General features: G+C 44.5%; 1 protein-coding gene across 1 annotated transcript in view; it reads left to right on the top strand.

Moving 5' to 3' along the window:
- SLC1A7 (solute carrier family 1 member 7) overlaps window positions 1-26,119 on the top strand; it is a 104,972-nt gene that overhangs the window by 13,912 nt on the left and 64,941 nt on the right. The window contains exon 3 of the mRNA XM_006126383.4: window positions 25,243-25,458. Coding sequence (XP_006126445.1) covers window positions 25,243-25,458 — 216 coding nt within the window. The remainder of the gene's footprint in view (window positions 1-25,242; window positions 25,459-26,119) is intronic.

Here is a 26,119-nt window from a genome sequence, read left to right as displayed (position 1 = left end):
ATTTTCTCTCCATTTTTATTCAGGCTCTCAAAAGCTGGATCTGTGCTAAATTAATGTTGTTAAGATGATCACTGCTCCTAGTACCTTGTACTTGACACAAGTCTATAGTAATGTAAAATATATTTATTTCTGGGTTCCTTTGGGATAGTAATAAGTCTGCCTTTTTTATGGCTGATCCAAATTCTAGAGATGGCTAAATATAGAACAATCTTTCTGTACATGGATTGTTATCCATAATGTTATCAGTTTTGATAATCCTTTATCCTTCTGCTCAGATTCCCCACTGGGTCATCCCCATTCATGCTATTAAAGCTTGCTATTTAATTAGGAAACTATTCCATTAGGGCACTGCTCTAGGTGTTTTCCTGTATAAGATTTTTCCAAGCTTTCCTGCCTGGACATTTGCTTTTTCATATTCTGTTAATTCATGAGTCTTGCCCCTTTTTCCTTTTTGTTGTTGCAGCACCACTGTGATATATTCAGTCTTCTTTCCCAAGATCTGTATATTTTATTTGCAGACTTGCTGCTTCTGCATATTCTTATAGATAATTTAATAATGCTTACAGCTTCTTTGAGAATTTGGGGTTTGGTTTAAAATGTATTTGGGAGCCAAATTTCAACTTATGTCAATGTTTTCCCACAATGTTTTGCTTTCTGTCAGTTGATGTTGTGTCACTTAGGCTATGTCTAGACCGCATTGCTTTTCTGCGATATCAGAGGCATCCTGGAAAAGCTCTGCCACGTCCAACGAATGCGTCCATTTTTGGGGAACAATTTCTGAAAAAGCATACGCCTTCTCATTGTATGAGGAAGAAAGGATGTGTCAAAAGAGGAGTGATAGAAATGTAGCCGTGTTAGTCTGGGGTAGCTGAAGCAAAATGCAGGACAATGTAGCACTTTAAAGACTAACAAGATGGTTTATTAGATGATGAGCTTTCGTGGGCCAGACCCACATATTCCTGCGCATCCAGAAATATAATCTATGCTATCATGTGCTGAAAGTGTCCGTCTGCTATGTACATTGGACAAACATCTCAGACACTTCGCCAAAGGATTAATGCCCACAAAACAGATATCAGACAAGATCACAAAGGGTATGTCTACACTACAAAGTTAGTTCGAACTAACGGACGTTAGTTCGAACTAACTTTAATAGGTGCTACACTAGCGCTCCGCTAGTTCGAATTTGAATCGAACTAGCGGAGCGCTTAGTTCGAACTAGGTAAACCTCATTTTACGAGGACTAACGCCTAGTTCGAACTAGCTAGTTCGAACTAAGGGCTGTGTAGCCCTTTAGTTCGAACTAGTGGGAGGCTAGCCCTCCCCAGGTTTCCCTGGTGGCCACTCTGGCCAACACCAGGGAAACTCTATGCCCCCCTCCCGGCCCCGGACCCCTTAAAGGGGCACGGGCTGGCTACGGTGCCCGTGCCAGGTGCAAGCCTGCCAGCACCCAGCTAGCAGACCCTGCACCTGGCACGGCACAGAGCCACCCACCCGATGTCCCCCAGCCCACCCCCTCTTGCCGGGACCAGGCTGGCGGCTCCCGGGAGCTTGCCCTGGACCGCAAGAGGCGGGCACCTTCCTGGGCTAGTGCGGACATCGTGGACCTCATCCACGATCTCCGCACTAGGCACAGGAAAGTGGCCATCTAGGGCAGGAGAGCTGCCAGCCTGGCCACCCAGGAGCAGGTGTGCATGAAAATCAAGGGGGTCCACTGAGACACCCGACACTGAGCCCTGAGCTTACAATGGCCGTCCTGGGTCAGACCAAAGGTCCATCTAGCCCAGTAGCCTGTCTGCCAACAGCGGCCAACCCTAGGGACCCTGGAGGGGATGGACCGAAGACAATGACCAAGCCATTTGTCTCGTGCCATCCCTCTCCAGCCTTCCACAAACTTTGGGCAGGGACACCACTCCTACCCTCTGGCTAATAGGACTCCATGGACCCAACCTCCATGACTTGATCTCACTTCTCTTTAAACTCTGTTCTAGTTCTAGCCTTCACAGCCTCCTGCAGCAAGGAGTTCCACAGGTTAACTATTTGCTTTGTCAAGAAGAACAACTTTCTCTTACTAGTTTCAAGCCTGCTACCCATTCCTTTCCTTTGGTGTCCTCTAGTCCTTCTTTATGGGAACTCAGGAAGAACTTTTCTGAATGCACCCTCTCCACCCAACCCCTGCTTTTAGAGACCTCTATCCTGTCCCCCCTCCATCTCCTCTTTTCTAAGCTGAACAGTCCCAGTCTCTGTAGCCTTTCTTCATCTGGGACCTGTTCCCAACCCCTGATCATGTTAGTTGCCCTCCCCTCTCCCAGCCTTTCTCTTCCCCTCTCCCACCTCCTTTTCCCAGTCTCCCCCAGTTTTGTTCAATAAAGACAGAGTCAATGTTGGAAGAAACGTTATCTTTATTTTGTACATCAATAAGAAGGGGGGCTAAGGAAGGGTAAGTGGAAGGAGGTGAGGGAGGAATGGGGTACGCGCCCCCGATGGGGAGGACTGGGCTGGCTCTGCGGGCTTCTGGGGGTGGAAGCTCTCCTGCAGCCCCCCAATTACTCCCTCTCCCCAGATGGCAGCCTGCGGCAAGTGCAGCCGGGCTGATGGCCGAGTGGTGTGATGTGCCCAGTGTGGGCACTCAGGGCACTCCAAGCCAGAACTTCTTTGCAAGTGGGGCACCCCTGAGAACTGTCTGTCCGGGGTGGGGGTCGGGACCCTTTAAGCGCAGCCCTCGGCTAGCCTGAGACAGCATCTCCATGCTCTAAGTCCTCCTTTTATGCCCTGCCGGCACTGCTTCCGGCCATCCTTAAGCCCTGTTCAGAGTCCACTCAATGTGGACATGCTAGTTCGAATTAGTAAAACGCTAGTTCGAACTAGTTTTTAGTTCTAGATGCGCTAGTTCGAACTAGCTTAGTTCAAATTAACTAATTCGAACTAAGTTAGTTCGAACTAGCGCTGTAGTGTAGACGTACCCAAAGAGAAAACAGTTTCTTGCCATTTTAACCAGAAAGGACACTCTCTCAATGACTTAACCACCTGCATTCTGCTACAAAGACCTTTTACATCTGCACTTGAAAGGGAATCCTCTGAATTGTCATTCATGTTAAAATTCGACACTTTCCAAAAAGGACTTAACAAACATTTGAACTATCTCACCCATTACCAAGATAGTTTCTCCAATTATCACCTCTAATACCATTAACTCACAAACATCCCACTCTCCCTACCTCTAATATCATCAATTCACAGACATTTACCTTCCTTCCTCCCCCCCCCCCCATCCCCCTCCTGTTCTGCAATGTGATTTGTCCTTTTCATATTTGTTCATTTTTTTTAATTGTATCCTTTGGTATATATAGTTGTGACTACTTTCTTCCACTATTTGATCTGAGGAAGTGGGTCTGGCCCATGAAAGCTCATCATCTAATAAACTATCTTGTTAGTCTTTAAAGTGCTACATTGTCCTGCATTTTGCTTCAAAAGAGGAGGTTTTTCCGAAATTTGGTCCCATCCAAATGGGTCAAATTTTGGAAAAGCCTCTTTCAAAAGAAAAGCAGAAAAAACCCCGCAAATTGCAGTTCGCAATTTGTGTACGTTTTTCTGACTTTTCTTTGTAGTGTAGCTCTAGCCTTTCAGGTCTGGTGCATTTACAGTTTGCTATGGAGGCAAAATTGCATCTGTAGACTTAGAAGCAACTATTGAAAATCAATCCTGAAGAATCTGTGGTGTTCTCCCAGGAGTTTTCCTAGATGATTTTGGATACAATTTCCCTCCATTACTCTGACCAGAAGGGGCACCCCACACTGTACACTGAGATGATTTCTAACTTCCATTTCTTCACAAGGTATCTTCACAAGGTGATGTTTGTTTCAGATTTTATGAGAAGCTTTGAGAGCCTGTGAAATGGCAGGTACATATAATGCCAGACTTCCAAAAACCTGAGCTGGATTTTCAAAAGTGCCTACCGCCCACAACCCGGGCCAGATTTTCAATGAAGCTTAACAGCTAGCAGCTAACAAAGTGGATACTGAGTCTTTTCTGAAAATATGGCCAAATTGTAGGTACTAACATACATGACAATTGTGTCCATAAATATTTTTTTTTATGATCTGGGCAGGGAAGATATTATCTCAGATCAGGCCAGTACCAATGGCTATGAAAGAGGAGTTTTGTTCTCAAAGTGTAAGACAGTCGGTAGACTGGGAATAGATGATCTTTCTAGGCTGGATCATTGTAGTCATGAAATGAGGAGGAGAACTAGTGTCCAAGCGATCTTCCGCAACATGGTTGATTTTGTTGACCTCTGTGTAACATGGTTGGTTCCCTGGCACAAGGCAGCATTTAGTGTTGCATATTTACATTTAACTTTACTGTGCTGTTAATTTTTGAAGAAGGGAGAAAAATATTTAACAGCCAATATCTGTTCCTCTCTGTTTGGGATACATGGTCACAGCTGGAGTGTGAGTGAAAATAGCTTCATGATACTGTTTGGTTTGGGTATGTTATGGGGGAAATCTGTGCAAATAGTCATCTTATGAAACAAGGAGACTTGTATTTTTAAACAGGCTTGCACTGCTTCTGTGGGGGATATTGGTTGCTGGTTTCTCAGCAAAAGGCTTTAGGACCTGATAACAATATTATTCTGAGCAGGAGCCTTAGAGAGCCATAAGCTGCATTTCTGTAGCTGCTTTCAAACCCCCATTAGGTAATGCAGTACTAAAATGATTGCATTTTGATACCCTGCCCCCATGCACCTAATTTAACGCCAGCTTTTATGTGGCTAACAGCTGTGTGATTGGTCTGTATGAAATGAGGTCTAGAGAGGACAATTTACTTTATAAAGACAAAAAATGAATCCAACAGAAACCAGCATTTTCTGTTTGTGTTTGTATTTGTTTTTCTCCTAATAATGTGAATTTATCAAGACAATAGAGACTGATCTCCTGGCTCTCAAAGCAGATTAGCAGCACACACAGATCTGACCTCATTGTCATTCATGTAAAACTAGGATTAGCTGATGCAATGCTGCTGCATTCAGATTCCCACTAGCTTCTTGGTTAAATTTAATCATAAATATATAAGAAACAAAATATTTTGTTCTCCAAAGAATTGTATTTCTATCCTGGACAGATATTTTAGTGACCTAAATCAGACATACACATTTCTACCAGTACAAAGTGTAAACAGGTGACCTATATTAATTGTATCTATCATGCCCATCATTGATGCATAAATTATAATGAGTAGAAATATAATGCAGTCCAATTAGGACTATATTCTCAGTCCTTCCCTATAATATGGCAATTACAAAGGAAATATGTGCCAATTTTTATCTGCTTTCTTGATTGAGGAAATAGTTTCTTCAAAGAAGCAAATCTTGAGAGTGAGAGACAGAGTGAAAATCAAAACTGGTCCTGAATAAAAGCAAAAATAAATGGTTTTGCAAAGGTAAAATGAACTGGTCAGAGAGCAAATAACGTGGTTTGACTTTACTGATTTACACTATCCACATATCCAATATCTGGTAGAAGTTAAATTAAATGACAGTGAAAGCTGTATAAGAGATCACCCACACTAACACTCCTTTTGTTAGAGATGTAGCCGTGTTAGTCTGGTGTAGCTGAAACAAAATACAGGACTATGTATCACTTTAAAGACTAACAAGATGGTTTATTAGATGATGAGCTTTCGTGGGCCAGACCCACTTCCTCAGATCAAATAATGGAAGAAAATAGTCACAACCATATATACCAAAGGATACAATTTAAAAAAAACACACATGAAAAGGACAAATCACATTACAGAACAGAAGGGGGATGGGGGGGGGAGGAAGGTGAATGCCAGTGAGTTAATGATATTAGAGGTGGGGAAGGGGAAATGTCTGTGAGTTAATAGTATTAGAGGTGATAATTGGGGAAGCTATCTTTGTAATGTGTAAGATAGCTGGGGTCTTTGTTAAGTCCAGTGCGGAGAGTGTCGAATTTTAGCATGAATGCCAGTTCTTGAAAGGGAATCCTCTGAACTGGCATTCATGCTAAAATTCGTCACTCTCCGCACTGGACTTAACAAAGACCCCAGCTATCTTACACATTACAAAGATAGCTTCCCCAATTATCACCTCTAATACTATTAACTCACAGACATTTCCCCTTCCCCACCTCTAATATCATTAACTCACTGGCATTCACCTTCCTCCCCACATCCCCCTTCTGTTCTGTAATGTGATTTGTCCTTTTCATGTGTGTTTTTTTTTAAATTGTATCCTTTGGTATATATGGTTGTGACTATTTTCTTCCATTATTTGATCTGAGGAAGTGGGTCTGGCCCACGAAAGCTCATCATCTAATAAACCATCTTGTTAGTCTTTAAAGTGCTACATAGTCCTGTATTTTGTTTCAACTCCTTTTGTTAGTAATAGAAATGTAGCCATGTTAGTCTGGTGTAGCTGAAACAAAAAACAGGACTATGTATCACTTTAAAGACTAACAAGATGGTTTATTAGGTGATGAGCTTTCATGGCCCAGACCCACTTCGTCAGATCAAATAGTGGAAGAAAATTGGCACGACCATATATACCAAAGGATTGTCCTTTTCATATGTGTTCACTCCTTTTGTTTTGAGAGATTGTCCCAGGGTATTGCCAAAAAAATAGAGGACACTTCTGAAGTCCGTATGTGGTAAGCCCTCAGTTTGTCAGTCACTCAAATGACTGTTTAGATAGGTTTCGCTATATTAGTGACAGTATCATTAGCTGACTTTATTTAGGCATATAATGTCATTCGGCTAGATCCTTGGGCATACTATGTCCCCGCTTCCCTTTTCTGTGGCAGAAAGGAGATGTAAAGCCATCTTAGCCAGTTACCCATGAGTTCTTCCAACATAGAGATAATTCCTACCCTAAGTGGTATAGAAGGGGCATACCCTAAGTGGTATACCATAGCACATTCCTACCCTAAGTGGTATACCATAGCACATCAGTGGGCAATAACTGGCCTTTGAACCAGATGTGGTTCACCAGGATTAACCCCTGGCAGGCCACTGATATTTTATTTACCTGCGCCTTTGCAGGTTCAGCCACTTGAAGCTCCTGTGCAGAGTGAGACACTGTTTCCCACAGTTCCCATTGGCTGAGAACAGCAGTCCACAGCCAAAAGAACTTTCAAGCAACCATACCTGTAGAGACACAGATAAATAAATTGTTGGCAGCCCACCACGAGCTAACCCTGGCAAGCTGCGTCTGGCTTGTTGCCCATTCCTGCCATAGCATCAGCCATCCAAGCTCTCTCTGCAGGGAGGTCTGGGGAAAAGAGGCCTGGCCAGAGCACTGCTACTCTCCAGTGATCTCCGGCTGTTGTAATGGCCTGTTGTAGTTTGGGAAGCCAAGTGCAATTTAGAGCAGCCACAAGACTGCTCTAAATATCACCAGCCCATGAGTGGGTATGATAAAGAGGGACAAAAACAGCTTCTTCATCCTGTGTCCTTTCCAGTGTTACTTAGGGTAAGTCTAGACTACATGGCTCCGTTGACGGAGCCATGTAGGTGAGTTTACTAGACATAGGAAAATGAAGCGGCGATTTAAATAATCACTGCTTCATTTAAATCAAAATGGCTTCCGTGCTGTGCTGATCAGCTGTTTGGCGGCACAGCGCAGTAGTCTGGACGCACCACAGTCGACAAGGCAAGCCTTTGTCGACTGCTCTGGTAAGCCTCATTTCACAAGGCATACGGCATAGTTCTTTCAAAAGTTTTTATTGCAAATTTGTGTTAATATATTACAGTCTGTGAAGAGAGGCAAGAGTAGATATGAGTAAGGAAGACCAAATCTGTTATACAAGATGCACCAATTGTCTGAGACATGCCTCCCTCAAAGTGCAGTACAGAAGTCATGTGGAGAGAGCACTTAGGCATGGGGAGAGCAAAGGTTCTTCTTAAATGCACATAAGACGTATGGCTGCCTATGTGCTGCTCCGCACCTCAGAATAACTGAAGCATACAGCACTCTGGCCCTTGCACCTGCCCTGGCCTACCTGTGTGCTGGTGGCTGCAAGTGGGGATGGCATAGGGCTGCGTACACCAGCCCTGAGCTGTTCCTGTGCTATGGGACTTCTTCATGCGATAGTTCAGATCCCTTTGGGCTCATTCAATTTTATCCTATTTTCTCCTGGCCTAGCTGTAATAAAAGAGCAAGGATGGTAGTAAAACATGTCAAGAGTTATGCCTGTTGTAATCTCTAAATTGGACTAACCCAATGGAAATTACATGGGAAATGTCAGGATCCAATAATCACAATAAGTATGGAAAGAGCCAAAGTGGTTATAAATTGGGTATAAGTGATTTGTAGATCTGACAGAATTTTTCTGTAGCTTTCAAACACCTTCTAACACCTGAACACAGCGTTTTAAACATTAAGCAGCAGTGACGTGAGGTTGGAGCAGTTGTATTTCTTCTGTTTTCTCAGGATAAAAGCATCTGCGAATCCTAAACAGTTGAATGATTTTTTTCTTTTGTTCAACTATAATTCAAACTGACTGTGTTTTAAACTTTGTTTATTCTTTTCTTAATCTAAGGACACTTGGAAGAACTGGCAAGCCAGAAAATTAAAGATTTTTAAATGTTTTTTTTCCCATAAATCCAAAATCTAATTCACGTCATTTCATTTGCATCCCGAGTTATGATTTTGGGGAAAAGTTTCTTTATTAGAGCAATTCAAGTCAATGTAACAGCTTGCATTCTATGAAGGCAGCTAATACTACAGTTTCTCAGATCCTTTTATCTCTCTGTGATCAAAGTCTGTTCCTTCCTGCTTTCCTGGGGCTATTTGGGTGGCCTAGGGCCCTGGACAACTTGGAGGAGAAGCAGCAATGTAAACGTTTCCTGGCTCATAACCTCAATGCAACATGAAACATACATTGTCCTGCTCATGGCAAAGAGAATTTGGCCATAGGAGCAAGAGAGGGCCCATAGGGCTAGAAGGATAGAACTATTAGATAGTATCAGCTTTCAGTGGAAACATGTCTATACTACAGGGATCTATTGGAAAAAGGTACTCAAATTGTGCTCCGCAATTTTTCTGATAGTTTTTTCGAAACTGGCTTTTCTGAAATTTGGCCCGTCTGCACTGGGCCAAATTTTGGAAACGCCTACTCTTTTGGAAGAGCCCTTCTTCCTCATGGGAGAAGGAAGACAGGGCTTCTGAAAGAGTACGTCTGCTCTTCCACACAAAAAAGCAGAAGTGTAGACGCATTCCCTGGACACAGCAGAGTTTTTCTGGGATACCTCTATCCCGGAAAAACCCCGTAGTCTAGATATAGCCCCAGATGATCCAGCAGCACTGTCTAGATTCAGGTAGAATGAATGGAGGAAGAAGGAAGGACATTTTTGAGGTTGGAGAGATTTTTAGCTGGAAAAAATTTTCTCCCCCTCCTTTTAACTCCCATTCCCTGTATTATTTCTAAAGTCTACAGTGCCATCCCAACCTAATGGAGAAGGTCGAAGATCCTGGCCTGAAGGACCCAAGTGTTTGTTTATTCTGTTTTCTTATGGTAACTCTAAATCCAGTTCAGTGCTGCATGGTATTTTTTTTTTAATTAAATTTTCCTGCATCCTTTTGGAGACCTCCTGGACTGGTTCCCAGCGTACTGTAATGCTCAAGGAGAACAGAATGCATAGGGTTGATTCAAGGTGGGGGGACCTTTTTTGGGGTAGGAGCCACTGACCCACAGAAAAATCAGTCGGGGCCGCACACAAGTGAGGAGCCAAAAAACCTCCAAATCCTCACCGATGTGGCCCCTGACTGAGAAGGAGAAAGACACTTCCCACATTTCGCTCACACACCAGAGCCTAGTGGGACCCAGACTAGGATACCCAGATAGCTGCAGTGGCACAGGAGCCAAGCAAACAGAGCTGTAAACAGGGGAGTTTGAGTGGGAGTTCTGTTGGAGGGGCAGTGTGCTGGGAGAGAAGCTGAGCCCTGATTAGGGGGCAGGGCTTCACTGATTAGGGGTCCTATAAAGGTAGCCTTCTAGTCAGGCAGTGGCACAGATAACTGCAGCGGCACAGGAGCCAAGCAAACAGAGCTGTAAACAGGGGAGTTTGAGTGGGAGTTTGTAAGGGGAGTTTGGATATTGGAACTTGTTTGGAGTTTGTTTTTGCTGTGGAGGGGGTGTTTTGGTTTGTTTTTGTGTTCACCGGACTAATAGGATTTTGGTGAGAAAGTAGATAAAACATAGAGGCATTAGTGGCCATGGCCCAAGTAGTAGAGAATACAAGGAGGATGATTGGATGTGGTAGCTGCGGTATGTACATGATTCTGGAGGGGGTACCTGAAAGGAGTTTTGTTTGCATGAAGTGCCGCCTGATAGAGCTGATGGAAGAAAAGATCCGAGGACTGGAGATGCAGGTGGAAACTCTGGTCGAGTTTAGAAGGGGGTTTGAGCAGATGATGGGGCAAAGGCATGACGTGGCTAAAGGGGAAAGCTTAGATATGCAGATGGAAGCAGGATCAAGGGCCTCAGAGGGGGGACTGCTGGGCGAAGAAAATGGACAGTGGAAGCATGTGACTCAGAGGACCAGGCAGAGGAAAAGATGGGTCAGTGAAGGAAAAATAGAGCTCAAGAACAGGTCTGTGGAGCTGGAGAATGAAGAAGGGGTACAGCAGGTAGATAATGAAGATGGAAGGGTAAGGAAGAAGAGAAGAGTGGCTAGTCCCATAGATAAAGGGGAAGACTTAATGGAGACAACACCAATAATGAGCATTAGGATTACAAGGGAAAATAGGAATGGTAAGGACTTGCAGCCCAGAGGAAGCTAGAGATAGACCAGAGAATTTCACTGTCACTAGGAAAAGGCAGGTCTATGTGAATGGGGACTTCTTATTGAGAAGAATAGATAGGCCTGTAACCAGAGCTGATCCAGAGAATAGAAGGGTGTGCTGTCTGCCAGGTGCTAAGATACGAGATGTGGAACTGAGGTTGAAGAGAATTATTAAGGGAGCAGGAAGGAATCCATTGATCATCCTTCATGTAGGAACAAATGATACGGCTAGATTCTTGCTGGAACGAATTAAGGGAGACTATGCTAGGCTGGGGAGGATGCTCAAGGAAATTGAGTCTCAGGTGATCTTTAGTGGAATTCTGCCTGTTCCTAGAGAAGGGCAACAAAGATGTGACAGAATTATGATGATCAATGGATGGCTTAGGCAGTGGTGCTATAAGGAGGGCTTTGGGATGTATGGTCACTGGGAGGCATTTATGGACAGAGGACTGTTCTCTAGAGATGGACTTCACCTAAGTAGGGAGGGAAATAGACTTCTAGGATGGAGGCTGGCTCAACTTATTAAGAGAGCTTTAAACTAGGAATTTGGGGGAGATGGTTGGGAGATGCCAAGGTAATCTCTACGCCAGATTTTAACACTGAGAGGGAGGAAAACGAAGTAAGAAAGGATATAGCTGGGGGTAGGAGAATGAACATGAGGAAGGGTGGGGTGGATACTAGTCTAATAGGTCATATTGGAGGTATAACATCTGTGCCAAATTGGGTAAAGAATGTGAATGAGGCCAAACAGCAAAAATTAAGATGTTTGTACACCAATGCGAGGAGCCTAGGTAACAAAAAGGAGGAACTAGAGCTATTGGTCCAGGAAGTGAAACCAGATATTATAGGAATAACAGAAACATGGTGGAATACTAGGCATGACTGGAGTACAGGTATTGAAGGGTATGTGCTGTTTAGGAAAGACAGAAATAAGGGTAAAGGTGGTGGAGTCGCATTGTATATCAAAGATGAGGTAGATTGTAAAGAAATAAAAAGTGATGGAATGGAGAAGACAGAGTCCGTTTGGGCAAAAATCACATTGGGGAAGAAAACTATCAGATCCTCCCCTGGGATAGTGCTTGGGGTGTGTTATAGACCACCAGGACCCAATTTGGATATGGATAGAGACCTCTTTAATGTTTTTAATGAAGTAAATACTCATGGAAACTGTAATCATGGGAGATTTCAACTTTCCAGATATAGACTGGAGAACAAGTGTTAGTAATATTAATAGGGCTCAGATTTTCCTAGATGTGATAGCTGATGAATTCCTTCATCAAGTAGTTGCTGAACCAACAAGGGGGGATGCTATTTTAGATTTGGTTTTGGTGAGTAGCGAGGACCTCATAGATGAAATGGTTGTAGGAAACAACCTTGGCTAGAGTGATCATGAGCTAATTCAGTTTAAATTAAATGGAAGGATAAACAAAAATAAATCTGAGACTAGGGTTTTTTATTTCAAAAGGGGTAACTTTAGTAAATTAAGGAAATTCGTTAGGGAAGTTGATTGGACTAAAGAAATTATGGATCTTAAAGTGGAGGAGGCCTGGAATTATTTTAAGTTAAAGTTGCAGAAGCTGTCAGAAGCCTGTATCCCTAGAAAAGGGAAAAAAATTATAGGCAGGTGTGTTAGACCAAGGTGGATGAGCAAGCATCTCAGAAAGGTGATTAAGAAAAAGCAGAAAGCATATAAGGAGTGGAAAATGGGAGGGATCAGTAAAGAAAGCTACCTTATTGAGGTTAGAGCATGTAAGGATAAAGTGAGAAAGGCTAAAAGTCAGGTAGAGTTGGACCTTGCAAAGGGAATTAAAAACAATAGTAAAAGATTTTATAGCCATATAAATAGGAAAAAAACAAAAAAAGAAGTAGGACCACTAATTACTAAGGATGGAGTGGAGGTTAAGGATAATCTAGGAATGGCCCAATATTTGAACAAATACTTTGCTTCAGTCTTTAATGAGGCTAATGAAGATCTTAGGGATAATGGTAAGTTAACAAATGGGACTGAGGATAAGGAGGTAGGGTACGTCTACACTACAGCGCTAGTTCGAACTAACTTAGTTCGAATTAGTTAATTCGAACTAAGCTAATTCGAACTAACACGTCTAGAACTAAAAACTAGTTCGAATTAGCGTTTTGCTAATTCGAACTAGCAAGTCCACATTGAGTGGACTCTGAACAGGGCTTAAGGATGGCCGGAAGCAGTGCCGGCAGGGCATAAGAGGAGGACTTAGAGCATGGAGATGCTGTCTCAGGCTAGCCGAGGGCTGCGCTTAAAGGGTCCCGACCCCCACCCCGGACACACAGTTCTAAGGGGTGCCCCGCTTGCAAAGAAGTTCTGGCTTGGAGTGCCCGGACTACCCACACTGGGCACATCACACCACTTGGCCATCAGCCCGGCTGCACTTGCCGCAGGCTGCCATCTGGGGAGAGGGGACAATTGGGGGGCTGCAGGAGAGCTTCCACCCCCAGAAGCCCGCAGAGCCAGCCCAGTCGTCCCCATCAGGGGCTCGTGCCCCATTCCTCCCTCACCTCCTTCCACTTACCCTTCCCTAGCCCCCCTTCTTATTGATGTACAAAATAAAGATAACGTTTCTTCCAACATTGACTCTGTCTTTATTGAACAAAACTGGGGGAGACTGGGAAAAGGAGGTGGGAGAGGGGAAGAGAAAGGCTGGGAGAGGGGAGGGCAACTAACATGATCAGGGGTTGGGAACAGGTCCCAGATGAAGAAAGGCTACAGAGACTGGGACTGTTCAGCTTAGAAAAGAGGAGACGGAGGGGGGAACAGGATAGAGGTCTCTAAAAGCAGGGGTTGGGTGGAGAGGGTGCATTCAGAAAAGTTCTTCATGAGTTCCCATAAAGAAGGACTAGAGGACACCAAAGGAAAGGAATGGGTAGCAGGCTTGAAACTAGTAAGAGAAAGTTGTTCTTGACAAAGCAAATAGTTAACCTGCGGAACTCCTTGCTGCAGGAGGCTGTGAAGGCTACAACTAGAACAGAGTTTAAAGAGAAGTGAGATAAAGTCATGGAGGTTGGGTCCATGGAGTGCTATTACCCAGAGGGTAGGAATGGTGTCCCTGGCCTCTGTTTGTGGAAGGCTGGAGATGGATGGCACTAGACAAATGGCTTGGTCATTGTCTTCGGTCCATCCCCTCCAGGGTTCCTAGTGTTGGCCACTGTCGGCAGACAGGCTACTGGGCTAGATGGACCTTTGGTCTGACCCAGTACGGCCATTCTAAGATCAGGGCTCAGGGTTGGGGGTCTCAGTGGACCACCTTGCTTATCATGCAAACCTGCTCCTGGGTGGCCAGGCTGGCAGCTATCCTGCCCTAGATGGCCACTTTCCTGTGCCTAGTGCGGAGGTCGTGGATGAGGTCCACGATGTCTGCACTAGAGCAGGCGGGCGCCCGCCTCTTGCGGACCTGGGCAGGCTCCCGGGAGCCGCCAGCCTGGTCCCGGGAAGAGGCGGAGGGCTGGGTGGCAGCGGGTGGCCGGCTCGAGCCATGCCAGGTGCAGGGTCTGCTGGCTGGGTGCTGGCAGGCTTGCACCTGGCACGGGCACCGTAACCAGCCCATGTCCCTTTAAGGGCTCCGGGGCCGGGAGGGGGGCAGAAGAGTTTCCCTGGTGTTGGCCAGAGTGGCCACCAGGGAAAGCTGGGGAGGGCTAGCCTCCCACTAGTTCGAATTAAGTAGCTACACAGCCCTTAATTCGAACTAGTTAATTCGAACTAGGCGTTAGTCCTTGCAGAATGAGGTTTACCTAGTTTGAATTAAGCGCCCTGCTAGTTCGAATTAAGTTCGAACTAGCGGTTTGCATGTGTAGCACCTATCAAAGTTAATTTGAACTAACGTCTGTTAGTTCGATTTAACTTTGTAGTGTAGACATACCCTCTGATTGTAAGCTCCATGGAGCACGGACTCTCTTTTTGTTCTGTTTTTGTATAGTACCTAGCACAATGGGATCTTAGTTGAAGATTACAACTCATAGGTGGTACCGTAATACAAATAAATTATAATTATTTTAAGTCCACTGACATGCAAGCAAGTTTAGAATCTAGCACACTCATTTTGTTGCATTGTAGGTTAGCATTTCATTTAGCTGAACAGTGCCTGTATACTTGTCTCAGATGACAAATTGGTCTCCTGGCTGAAAGTTTTTACTTTTCCATGATCCTGCTGCTGCTCTGCAGTATAAGCATTTCCTCCCCCTTCAGTGTGTTAGAGCAGCCCTATGGCTGCTCTAACTTACAATAACTGTAATAACCACAGAAGCTAGAAGCCCAGTCAAAGATCAGAATGTTGCAGGGACTTTTCTTTGATGCCCTCCTACCGATAATCACACCCTTTTCTGCCACAGAGGTTGGGTGAGTGATAGGGCTAGAGACATAAGATCCTATGCCACAAACGGACCATCGTTATGCTGCAGTGATTTCCCTTGGGTTCCCAAGCTGGCATTATGGTCAGAAAATACGGGGCAAATGAATTTTTTCAGTATAAATATTCTGGTCTTTCATTTGCTACACTATGAAATTCCGCCTTCAAGCTGCTTAGTACCATCTTTATCGTCACTGTGAAGTAATGCAGGACTGGCAGTTAAAAGACTTGGGCTCTGTTCCCAGTATTGTTGCAAACTTCCAGCATGCAAACAAGTCTCCTAATGTCTCTTTGCCTTGGTTTCCCTGTGTGTTAAATGGGGATAATAATGCTTCGCTATTTCACCTGTGGCTAAATTCTTTAAAGTACTTTCAGATGGCAGGATTCTACAGAAATGAAAATTGTTGTTATAATGTTGAGGCTTTCAAAGATTGACCTTGACAAAAAAGGTAAACAGAAGCATGACTAATAAATCAAGAAGCATTAGAGAGCCCTGCACTGCACTTCCATGTTAAATAGTAATGTAATCATCTCAAATGTACTTGTTTGAAGGGCTTCCCAACCTCCTAGGGAGATCATGTTTAGGAATGGCTTTTCCACAGCAAGCAATTACAAAATGAGAATATGACTCAGTGTGGGAGAATGAAAGAAAAAAACAACAACCCAGGAGTCTAGTAATGACTGTTGGTGGTTAATACTTGACCATTACTTCTTGACAGGATTAATGTCTTTCTAATCACACTAATCCCTTTTGATAACGTTATCCACAATCCATCCATTTCAAAGCAATATCCAGATGGTTTCTGGTGGAGGGGAAGAGACATGTGTTTTTGATGTTGATGCAAGTAAAAAAGGAATGCGGTTTTTTAAACAGGAAGCTATGTAGAAACAAATAGAACATCTACAGAAGACTGGAATGGTTCTGACTTCACTAAACGTTTCCCAAACAATCATCTGATGTGTATCGACTGCCAATAGGGCCTCAAAAATGTTGCTGTGGAGTGATCATTTATTTGCCACGGGAGGGAGAGAAAGCCTCCAGCCTCGCTGTGTGGGGAAGAAGCGCTCCCACTCCCAGGCTGGGAGAACAGCAGCGTGTGAGCATGCTGTTTGGAGCCTCTCCCTGTGCTCCCATTGGCCAGATTCCAGCTAATGGGAGCAGTGGGAGGCCAAGCCCAGGGCCCGAAGACAAGTAAGTGCCCCCACTCCCTCATGCTCAGACCCTGCACCCCCCAGCCCCTCACTAAACCCCACACCAAAACTCCACTTCCAACCCGCTCCTGCCCCCAGACCACTCCTGCCCCCTACCTCCCAGCCAGACCTCGCACCCTCAGCCCCTCCTGCACCGCACCTCCTGTCCAGACCCTGCACTCCCACCCATATCCCACTCTCTGGCAGCCCTGTTCCACACACTGAACCCCTCATTTTTGGTCCCAGCCCGGGTCCAAGGGGGCCCACAAAATCCACTAACCCTGGAACCCCAGAAGAGCTAATCTGGCCTGAGGAACCTCAGTCCTCTTCCTCCCCCATCCCCTAGAGTTGGAGCACCAGAGAAGTGTGGTGTTTCCGTTAAGGACCACATCACTGAGGGTTGGGAAGTTCTGGAGGGGCTTTTTTGCCTTCTCACTTGTGTGGTCCCCAACTGATTTTTCTGTGGGTCAGTGGCCCCCGACCCCTGCCATTATAAAGACAATGTTGAAACCTTTTTGTGTTGAACATCATATTTTACTTTATTTAAAAATGAAGCCTGGTCACCAAGCCCCCAGTTGAATCCCAGCCCACCTCTGGCCACAGTATCCTGTCTCTGACCCTGATCCTAGGGCAGGCACCGTGGTCCAGTCCCCATCTGGCTGCAAAAAGGGGTAGTAGCAGGGCCGGCCCGAGCCATTTTGGCACCTCAGGCCCCAGGCGCCTCCGGGCGCACGACGCATGTGCGGCCCCGCCTCCAGGCACACGACACACGATGGCGCGCGGCCCAGGGCCACCCGGGGTGGGCTGCACCTGGCCGTGCAGGGCCCCCACCCCAGGCTGCCGCTGCAGCCCACCAGGAGCCGGGCAGCCCCCGTAGGTTGGCGCCCTGGGCAGCTCCCCGGCTAGTCCACCCCTTAGTCTGGCCCTGGGTAGTAGTGCCCTCCCTTCCCTGCTCTGGCACAGATAGGAGGAGAGGCCTCGATCCAGCTACGGTGGACGGAGTGGGGTTGGCGAGCGTAGTGAACAGGGGGTGCAGCCTCTTAGTATTCTTGGAGATAATACTCAAGGTTTGCTTAAAATATGGCATTCCCCATCTCATCTACAACCTTCACACAGGTAATTTCTACCCCTTTCTTTTTTAACTTGGGCATTATATGAAATTAGCTGTATGTGGTCATGACTGAATAGGGTTTGCTGTTTTCAGATTTTCACTCCTCTACTTGTTACCCCTGTTGTGCTTCCATAGTTAATTACTTTTGAGGACGATCTCATCACTACTTTATCTGGTGGCAGGATAATCTTATTACAGATGATGATCTTGTTAATGAACATCCCCAAGATAGGACAATCTCATTATTAGCCCCCTCCAGGATTTATCACCTATGAGCCAACTTTTGACTGGATCCTAATTGCACACCATATACTCCTGTGTAACACTCTTGCCCTCAAATCAATGAAAGGCTATAAAGCAGTAGAGCTGAACTTGTTTTGTGAATAACCAAGTACATTTTAGCTTTGTGCACAGAATGCCCTCTCCATCAGCCCCCTAGAGACTGAAATCCCCTGTTGATCTTTAAAACAATAAGTATCCATGAAAACTTCATCATACTGTCCAAGCAATGTGTGGTTAAATTTGTATTAGAATATTTCTAGATGTCAGAATATGGTTTGTATTATATTCTATAGTGAAATGATTAAGGAAAGCACACACATTTTGCATTTTCATACTCTTCAGTATCTAGGTCTTTGGTGTAAGTCACATAGGGGAAGAGCACTGCATTTCAATAAACTGATTTGGATTAGCCCAACCACCTTTTACTCTTGGGTTAGGTTCTTTTCAATGATGATTCTGTTGCTCTGGGTTTAGGATGTATTAAAGGAATCTCTTTGTCTTAGGGCTATCTAGTGTGCTAGGTTTAGAAACAGTTATGTGTTTTTATTATTTGTGCAGTGCTGGCTGGATGTTGAAGCATCTCCCCAGGCCCTGCTGTCAGCTTTCAGGGGGTTTTTTTAGGCCTTGTCTAAACAAGGAACTTGTGTTAATTTAACTAAATTGCATAACCCGTTTGTGCGAACACTCTTATTTCTCTTTGAGTGCTTTCTATCAATGTGGTTTACATTGTTAAGGAATGAACTCAGCTGATTCAGGGAAAAGCAGTACAATTTTTTCATATACACAAGACTTTAGGATGACAGCAAAGAATGGTATTCAATGCTGGCCGAAGCGATAAGAGCTGCAGGAAGACTATCTGCAGTCTCGGTGGTGGGGGCTTATTTTCACTGAAGGGCAACTTTCTGATTTGCAGAAGTGATAACTGCCTCAAAAGAAGCCACATGCAGTCATCCTTTGCTAGAAGTTTGTGGACACTCCACTATGCTTCATAAGAGAGAAATGTGTTTGAAAAGGGAACTAATGGTTAAGGCACAGGACTAGAAATTGCAAGACCCAGGCTTTTTTCTAGGCTACGCCACACACTTAACTGTGACCTTCAATACAATACTTAGGATCTGCTTATTTCCCCCTTATTTGTGCTGGGCCTGCTTCTCCATTGAATAGTACCTTGTGGAGTAATTTACCTCTGCGAAAAGTTTACTTTACTATCATTCTGAACTGGTTGCATTTGCACTCACTATGGACAGGTATAGTGGACTGCAAAAGGTACAAGGTGGAGAATAAGGCCTATTAAGTAGTACTTTACCCCACAAGTCATTCCAATGTGAGTTATGGTATCAGAACTGGGCCCTTACCTTTTAAGTGTCTGGCTGCCTGTCTGTACAATTAAGATGATAATAAAGGGATATTTTGAGGATTTATTCATTAATACTTTAAATGGAGTTGGGATTATCAGACAAAAGATGTTCTACACACATGTAAAATTGCTTTATCATAACAAAGGCTACATCGAGACTACGTAATGCTGCGTCTAAGGAATGTGTCTACTTTTTCAGAAAAAATTCTGAAAAAGCAAACATGTTCTTTTGCCATCCCTGTAAACTTCATTTTATGAGGAAGAAGGGATGGCTCAAAAGAGCAGGTTTTTCCCAAATTTGGCGCCGTATAGACGTGCCAAATTTCGGAAAAGCCTTTTTTCAAAAGAAAAGCAGGAAAAGATATGCAAATTGCGGTTCACAATTGCGCATCTTTTTCTGACTTTTCTTTGTAGTCTAGATGTAGCCAAAGAGAAATTTATTCCTGGACTTCTGTGGATAATATGTCAGAGCCAAATTTGAGAGGTGCTGAGCTGTCCTAACTACCGTTTATTTCAGTGGTGAACTGCAAGTGCCCAGTATTTCTGAAGATCTCATTTTATACAAGCTACAATAGATAGACAGAACGTGGGAGAATTTAAAAAGGAATTGCAACCTTCTTACATAGAATTTCTTTCCTTGATGGTTCAAAGCTGGAAACATAGTATTAGTTTAGTGTGTGGAATGTAATTAATTTTCATAACAGAAGGTTTAGTTGGCAAGCAGAGTGTAAATCAAAAGCCAAAACACAGCTGCTGACTGAGGCTTTGTCTACACTGCAGGGTTTTTGCGCAAGAAGCTTTTTGCGAAAGCGATCTTCTGCAATAACTTCTTGCGCAAAAACGCGTCCACACCTCAAAAGCGCACTGCAAAAGCGATGTGCTTTTGCGCAAGAGAGCGTCCACACTGCATGGACACTCTTGTGCAAGAAAGTTCTGATAGCCATTCACAGAATGGCCATTAGAGCACCTGTGCTTTTTCTGATAGGCTTTTTTTGCGCAAGAAACCCCTGCTGAGCGTTCACACACACCTTTTTGCGCAAGAACTCTTGAGCAAAAAGGAGTTTTTCCTCGTAGAAAGAGGTATACCTACACCGCAAAAAGCCCTCTGTTCTGCCGTTTTACTGTAAATTTCCTTGCGCAAAAACGTGTTTGAGGTGTGGCTGCTCCGCGGGTTTTTGTGCAAAAACCCTGTAGTGTAGACATAGGCTTAGAAATAAAATATATTGAGCTGGCTATCTGTGTTGTTACTATGAAGTCAAAACAACTTGTTTCCAGAAACACTCTGACCATCTAATATATGGTTTCCTTCCAAATACTTGATCATCTTGTGCTTTGATCTTTTTTATTCTGTTGAATTCAATCTTTAACAAATCTGTTAAAATATTAACGGGTAATTTACAATAATTTAAACATTAGCAGGTATTCGTAGTCTAATGTAAAAGCATCCGTTTCTCTCATCTGTGCTCTAACAATTTCAAAGTATGATCAACAGCACTGGTCTTCTTTTAATTTTTGCAAACCATAAAAAGCAAAAGTATCAGAAACCAGTTATTAAAGGTAGCACACACACAGAGATAGCACCAATTTGTACCGCCCTCAAATTCATTTTAAAAATCTATTTCTGCTGAAAGGCATGTAAAAAAACAGTATACGGTGGCATAGGTGATGGGCATTTCGAGAAATCTATTATAGAATCATAGAGCTGGAAGAGACCTCAGGAAGTCATCAAGTCCAGCCCCCTGCTCTAGGCAGGACCAATCCCAACTAAATCAACCCGGCCAGGGCTTTGTCAAGCCGAGACTTAAACTCTTCTAGGGATGGAGATTCCACCACCTCCCTAGGTCACCCATTCCAGTGCTTCACCACCCTCCTAGTGAAATAGATTTTCCTAATATCCAACCTAGACCTCCCCCACTGTAACTTGAGACCATTGCTCCTCGTTCTGCCATCCGTCACTACTGAGAACAGCCTTTCTCCATCCTCTTTGGAACCTCCCTTCAGGAAGTTGAAGGCTGCTTCAAATCCCCCCCCCCCTCACTCCTCTCTTCTGCAGACTAAACAAACCCAAATCCTTCAGTCTTTCCTCATAGGTCGTACACTCCAGCCCCCTAATCATTTTGGTCGCCCTCTGCTGGACCCTCTCCAATGCATCCACATCCTTTCTATAGTGGGGGAGAGGGGGGCACAGAACTGGACACAATGCTCCAGATGTGGCCTCACCAGAGCCGAATAAAGGGGAATAATCACTTCTCTGGATCTGCTGGTAATGCTTCTCCTAATGCAACCTAATATGCCATTAGTCTTCTTGGCTACAAGGGCACACTGTTGACTCATATCCAGCTTCTCATCCACTGTAACCCCCAGGTCCTTTTCTGCTGTACTGCTACTTAGCCATTCAGTCCCCAGCCTGTAACCATACTTGGGATTCTTCCATCCAAAGTGCAGGACTCTGCACTTGTCCTTATTGAACCTCATCAGATTTCTTTTGGCCCAGTTCTCTAATCTGTCCAGGTCATTCTGGACCCTATAACTGCCCTCCAGCATATCTACCTCTCCCCCTAGCTTAGTGTCATCTGTGAACTTGCTGATGATGCAATCCATCCCCTCATCCAGGTCATTAATAAAGATGTTGAACAAAACCAGTCCAAGAACTGATCCTTTCTCCCCATACAAGCTCAGAACCCAAGCCTGTGCCCTGACTCCTGCACCCCACATACCCACAGCCTCCTGCACTGAGCCCCTCCTTAATGACCCAAGCAACACCTGGTAAATTTGTTAGTCTACTATAAAGATTAAGCTGCTTCCCAGGTTGTCACCCACCTCTACTTCCCCTACTAGTTTAACAGATTTGTATTTATGTGATACAAAACTAAAAAAAGATAAATGTGCAGAAATATAAAAATATAGATTCATATAAAATAGAAATGTTCATTCCTCCTCTATTCTTTGTATGCCACTTGTCTTCTTCAGTTTAAGCTCTTCATGGCAAGCACCATGCCTTCTTCATTATTTGTTTTACAATAGCACCTTCAGGCACAAAAGATGTGTCCATGTCAGCAACCAAGTCATAGGCAGTCTGGTCTAGTGTTTGGAGCAAGAATCCTGCCTACTAGTTAAGAGCCAAATCCAGCAGGGATGGGTCCAGGAGAGAGGCCCAGGGTTGTGGTCAGGTATCAAGAAACCAAAACCTAAGCCAAAGGGTTAATTTGAACTACAGTCAAAAAATAATGGGGGCAAAGCAGCAGGGGAGAGTCAGAGTCAGAAAAAAAGATTCAGCCAAAAGTGTAACTGGAGTAGGAAGGCAGAGCCAAAGGTGTCAACCAGGAGTTAGAAGTCAGGAAGAAGCTGGGGACTGGAGCAGGAGCAGGAGCAGGTATAAGCAAGTGCAGTTGTAGGGTAGGAATGCGTTCAGCAGCTACTTGACCTCTAGCCTCAGCCTGCTGACTCCTTCAGCAATCAGGTGGCCCAGTCAATCATCCAACATCTATCAGGGCTGGTTCTGCTCATTAGATTGTTAGGAGACTGGCTCTGCACAGGCCAGGCCACTGACAGGATCTCCCACTTCAAGGGTGTCACCTACAATTTCCGGGGTACTTTAAATGGACATCATGTATGAGTTCTTGAACACTGACGTGCAGAGCGAGGGGGTTGCTGCAGGTCGGGGCCAGCCCCCAGAACCTTGCCCCCTTTCTCCCCGTACAAGCTCAGAACCCAAGCCTGCGCCCTGACTCCTGCACCCCACATATCCACAGCCTCCTGCACTGAGCCCCTCCTTAATGACCCAAGGAACACCTGGTAAATTTGTTAGTCTACTATAAAGATTAAGCTGCACTTCAGCTCTAGACAACTTCACCAAACAGTGTATAAGGTCAAAGAGCTCTCATTCAGGATCTCCTGTAAATAGCAGATGTCTGGTAATAAATACGTTATTTGTGATGAAGAATTTGACAAGCAACTCTCCACTGTGCTAACAGAGCTGCATGAAATGGTTACACTAAAACTTGAGACACTATATTGTGCTGCACCTTTTTTGTTGTTGTGTTGTATATTGAAAAGACATTAGAAATTAATTTTAAAATTAAACATTAGCCAAAGCCAAGTGAAACATTGGTGTTTTCAGATTTATTAAATCATAACACAGCTTGGGATCACATAAATCTTCATTATATTGGGCCTAATTCAAAGCAGTCTGGAGCAAATTTACAGCCAGATGGTGGTCTGTTATGATCCTGTACAGGGGAATTTTGGTGCAGTAAATCACAGTGATGTGTGTGTTAATGGAGCGGGGTTGAAGAGCCTCTGTCCCCTCTCCCACATAAATGGATGGGAAGTGGATGGGCAAAGTGGGTATGGGCATAGTCTTGGCTTCGCTCCCCATTGCGTAGGGCAGTGCAGCTACACCAGAGCAACGCCCCAGGCAGAGGGCAGGTGCAATGTTTGACCCCATCACTAGAGCAGGATGAAACTGGGAAGCAGAATGAGTCACAAGCTGCTTCCCGGTCTGTTCATGGGGAAGCACGACGAGCTTTATGCTTTTTGGTCAAATCCGGTCACAATCACAGGCCTCAGTTGCACATCTGATTACTGCATTTGCTTCTGCAAATAGTCATTGCACACACAAATAGCTGGTTACACACACAACTGATCATTTTTGTCTATAACTATCCAAATTGCATGCGCGCACCAAGGAAATTCATGTTCCCGTTAGGTGCCAATTACATTCACTTTTTCCATTGGCAGTTTTGAAAATTGGTCCCTTGAGATTCATGGAGCAGTTAACATTTACTTATTGTTCTTGTACCAACATATATATGAAGCATTGAGGCTAAGAATAAGGTGGCACATTATTGGAATGAGTAAACAGAATATATCCTGTTAGTTTATTTTTTTTACCAATAAAGTAAAAAACAGTTGTGGTCAGTTTATTCACTCAGCAACAGTAATTTAAGCATGTTATTAATAGCTGTAAATTAAGTAGGTATGAGTACTAACCATAAGTTAACAGTCTCCAGAGCTGACCAGAGATTTTGCTGGGTCCCTGGAAGGTGTGGGGTCTTTGGCTCTGAGGTCCCTGGAAGGCGTGTGGCCTCAGTAGAAGGGGCAGAGCTGGGAACTAGCCTCCCCCAGCCAGCCTTTCAGTGTTGCTGGGGCCATAGGGTGCAGAGTTTAGAAGGCCCAGGGTTCTAGCTGCTACTGAGGTATGAATTTGCCGAGGTTTAATGAATTTGAAGGTGAATCACCCAAATGTGAATGCAGTATCAGTTATAGCAAAACAATAGAACAATGTAATACTAGCCAAAGGGCTGAGGGGAATGAGAGTGGATTTTTCAAACACACTGAGGGGGGAAAACGGGAAGAAGAAAGCATGTCTGTTAATCAATGAGGAAAGGAATGAAATTCATGGTGAACCAGGAACAGCCGAGGGGGGGTTGGAAAGTGAGCCCACCCTGCATTCACACTGCAGCAGCTCCTGTTTCCTTGATCCAGCTCATTGGCCTTTGTGTGCCAGCAGGGTCATCCCCACTATGATGGCCCAGCCCATCCTTTTCCTGGCCCAGACCCCACTGGATCACCAGTTCCACGCTGGGCTGTGGTGATCCAAAAGTTGGTTGGGCAACAGCCCAGGTGGCAGCCGCAGCTCCGCTGCCTATGGCTGGGGTTAGGGTCAATATTTCAATAAAAAAGAGTATGTCTGCATAAATTAATAGTCTAAGTACTCAAAGAAGTCATAGGTATCCTCCAATCTTGCCCTCACCAGTAGCAGTGATTTGAGTTCCCGGAGACCGAAACAAATGTAACCCACGTTATCCCAGTGTGGCTCTATCCCGCTAGAGGGTAGACTATGCATGGTGTTCTGTGAAACTGCTACTTCTTTCAAGGGACTAGGATCTGCTTTTATTAGCTTGGGCAGTACAGCATTACAGTACATGCATTTCACCAAGAGTTCCCAGGTTCTGGGGACTGACTCTACAATATATGGATCTAAAAGCTCCTTCCAGAAGCATCATTACTTAGACAATCATAGTGGAACAGATAAATTAGAATAATTAAGAAATGAGATTTTATGTTTCACTAATTGTATGCAAAAATACTGTATTTTTTTGTGTTTGTTTTTTCTACAGCTTAATGTCTGGGTTAGCAGCCTTGGATGCCAAAACTTCAAGTCGATTAGGTATCATAACCATCACTTACTATCTGTGGACAACATTTGTGGCTGTGGTTGTGGGAATAATTATGGTCTCCATTATCCATCCTGGTGGAGCAGCCCAGAAGGAGAACACTGAAGAAAGTGGAAAGCCAATTATGAGCTCTGCAGATGCACTGCTAGACTTAATTCGGTAACTACATTCATTCTTACATCTTTCTAAAAGTAACACATTGCATGTTACATAACTAGGGCTCTACCAAATTCACAACCATGAAAAAATGCATCACAGACCATGAAGTCTGGTCTTCTATATGCTTTTACCGTATACTGTACAGATTTCATGGGGGAGATTAGCATTTAGTCCTGACCCAAAAAGGGATTGTGGGGCACCCACAAGCTTATTTTAATGGGGTCATAATATTGCCACCCTTACTTTTGTGCTCCCTTTAGAGTTGGGTGGCCAGAGAGTAGCAGCTGTTGGCCAGGCACCCAGCTCTGAAGACAGTTCCCCACTAGCAGCAGTGCAGAAGGGTGTCAATACTATACCATGCCTCCCTTCTGCACTTATGCCTGCAGAGCTGTGTGGCTGGATAGTGTACAGAGGTCAGGGTGGCAATACCATACCATTCCATCTTTACTTTTGTGCTGTTTGCTGACAGTGGCCCTGTCTTCAGAGCTGAGATCCCATGCTCCAGCTGCCCAGCTCTGAAGGCAGTACTGCTGCCAAAAGCATCACCGACAGAAGGATAGCAGTACTGCAACCCCCCCAAGCCCAACAGGTGCTATGAAGAAGGTAGGATTTTTCTCTTCCCTAGCTGTCTGGGAGTTGCTGCTCTGTTTTAGGGACATAA

This window comes from Pelodiscus sinensis, chromosome 9, assembly GCF_049634645.1.
Source record: "Pelodiscus sinensis isolate JC-2024 chromosome 9, ASM4963464v1, whole genome shotgun sequence".
Lineage (NCBI taxonomy): Eukaryota > Metazoa > Chordata > Testudines > Trionychidae > Pelodiscus > Pelodiscus sinensis.
This window is presented reverse-complemented; position numbering and strand designations above follow the sequence as displayed.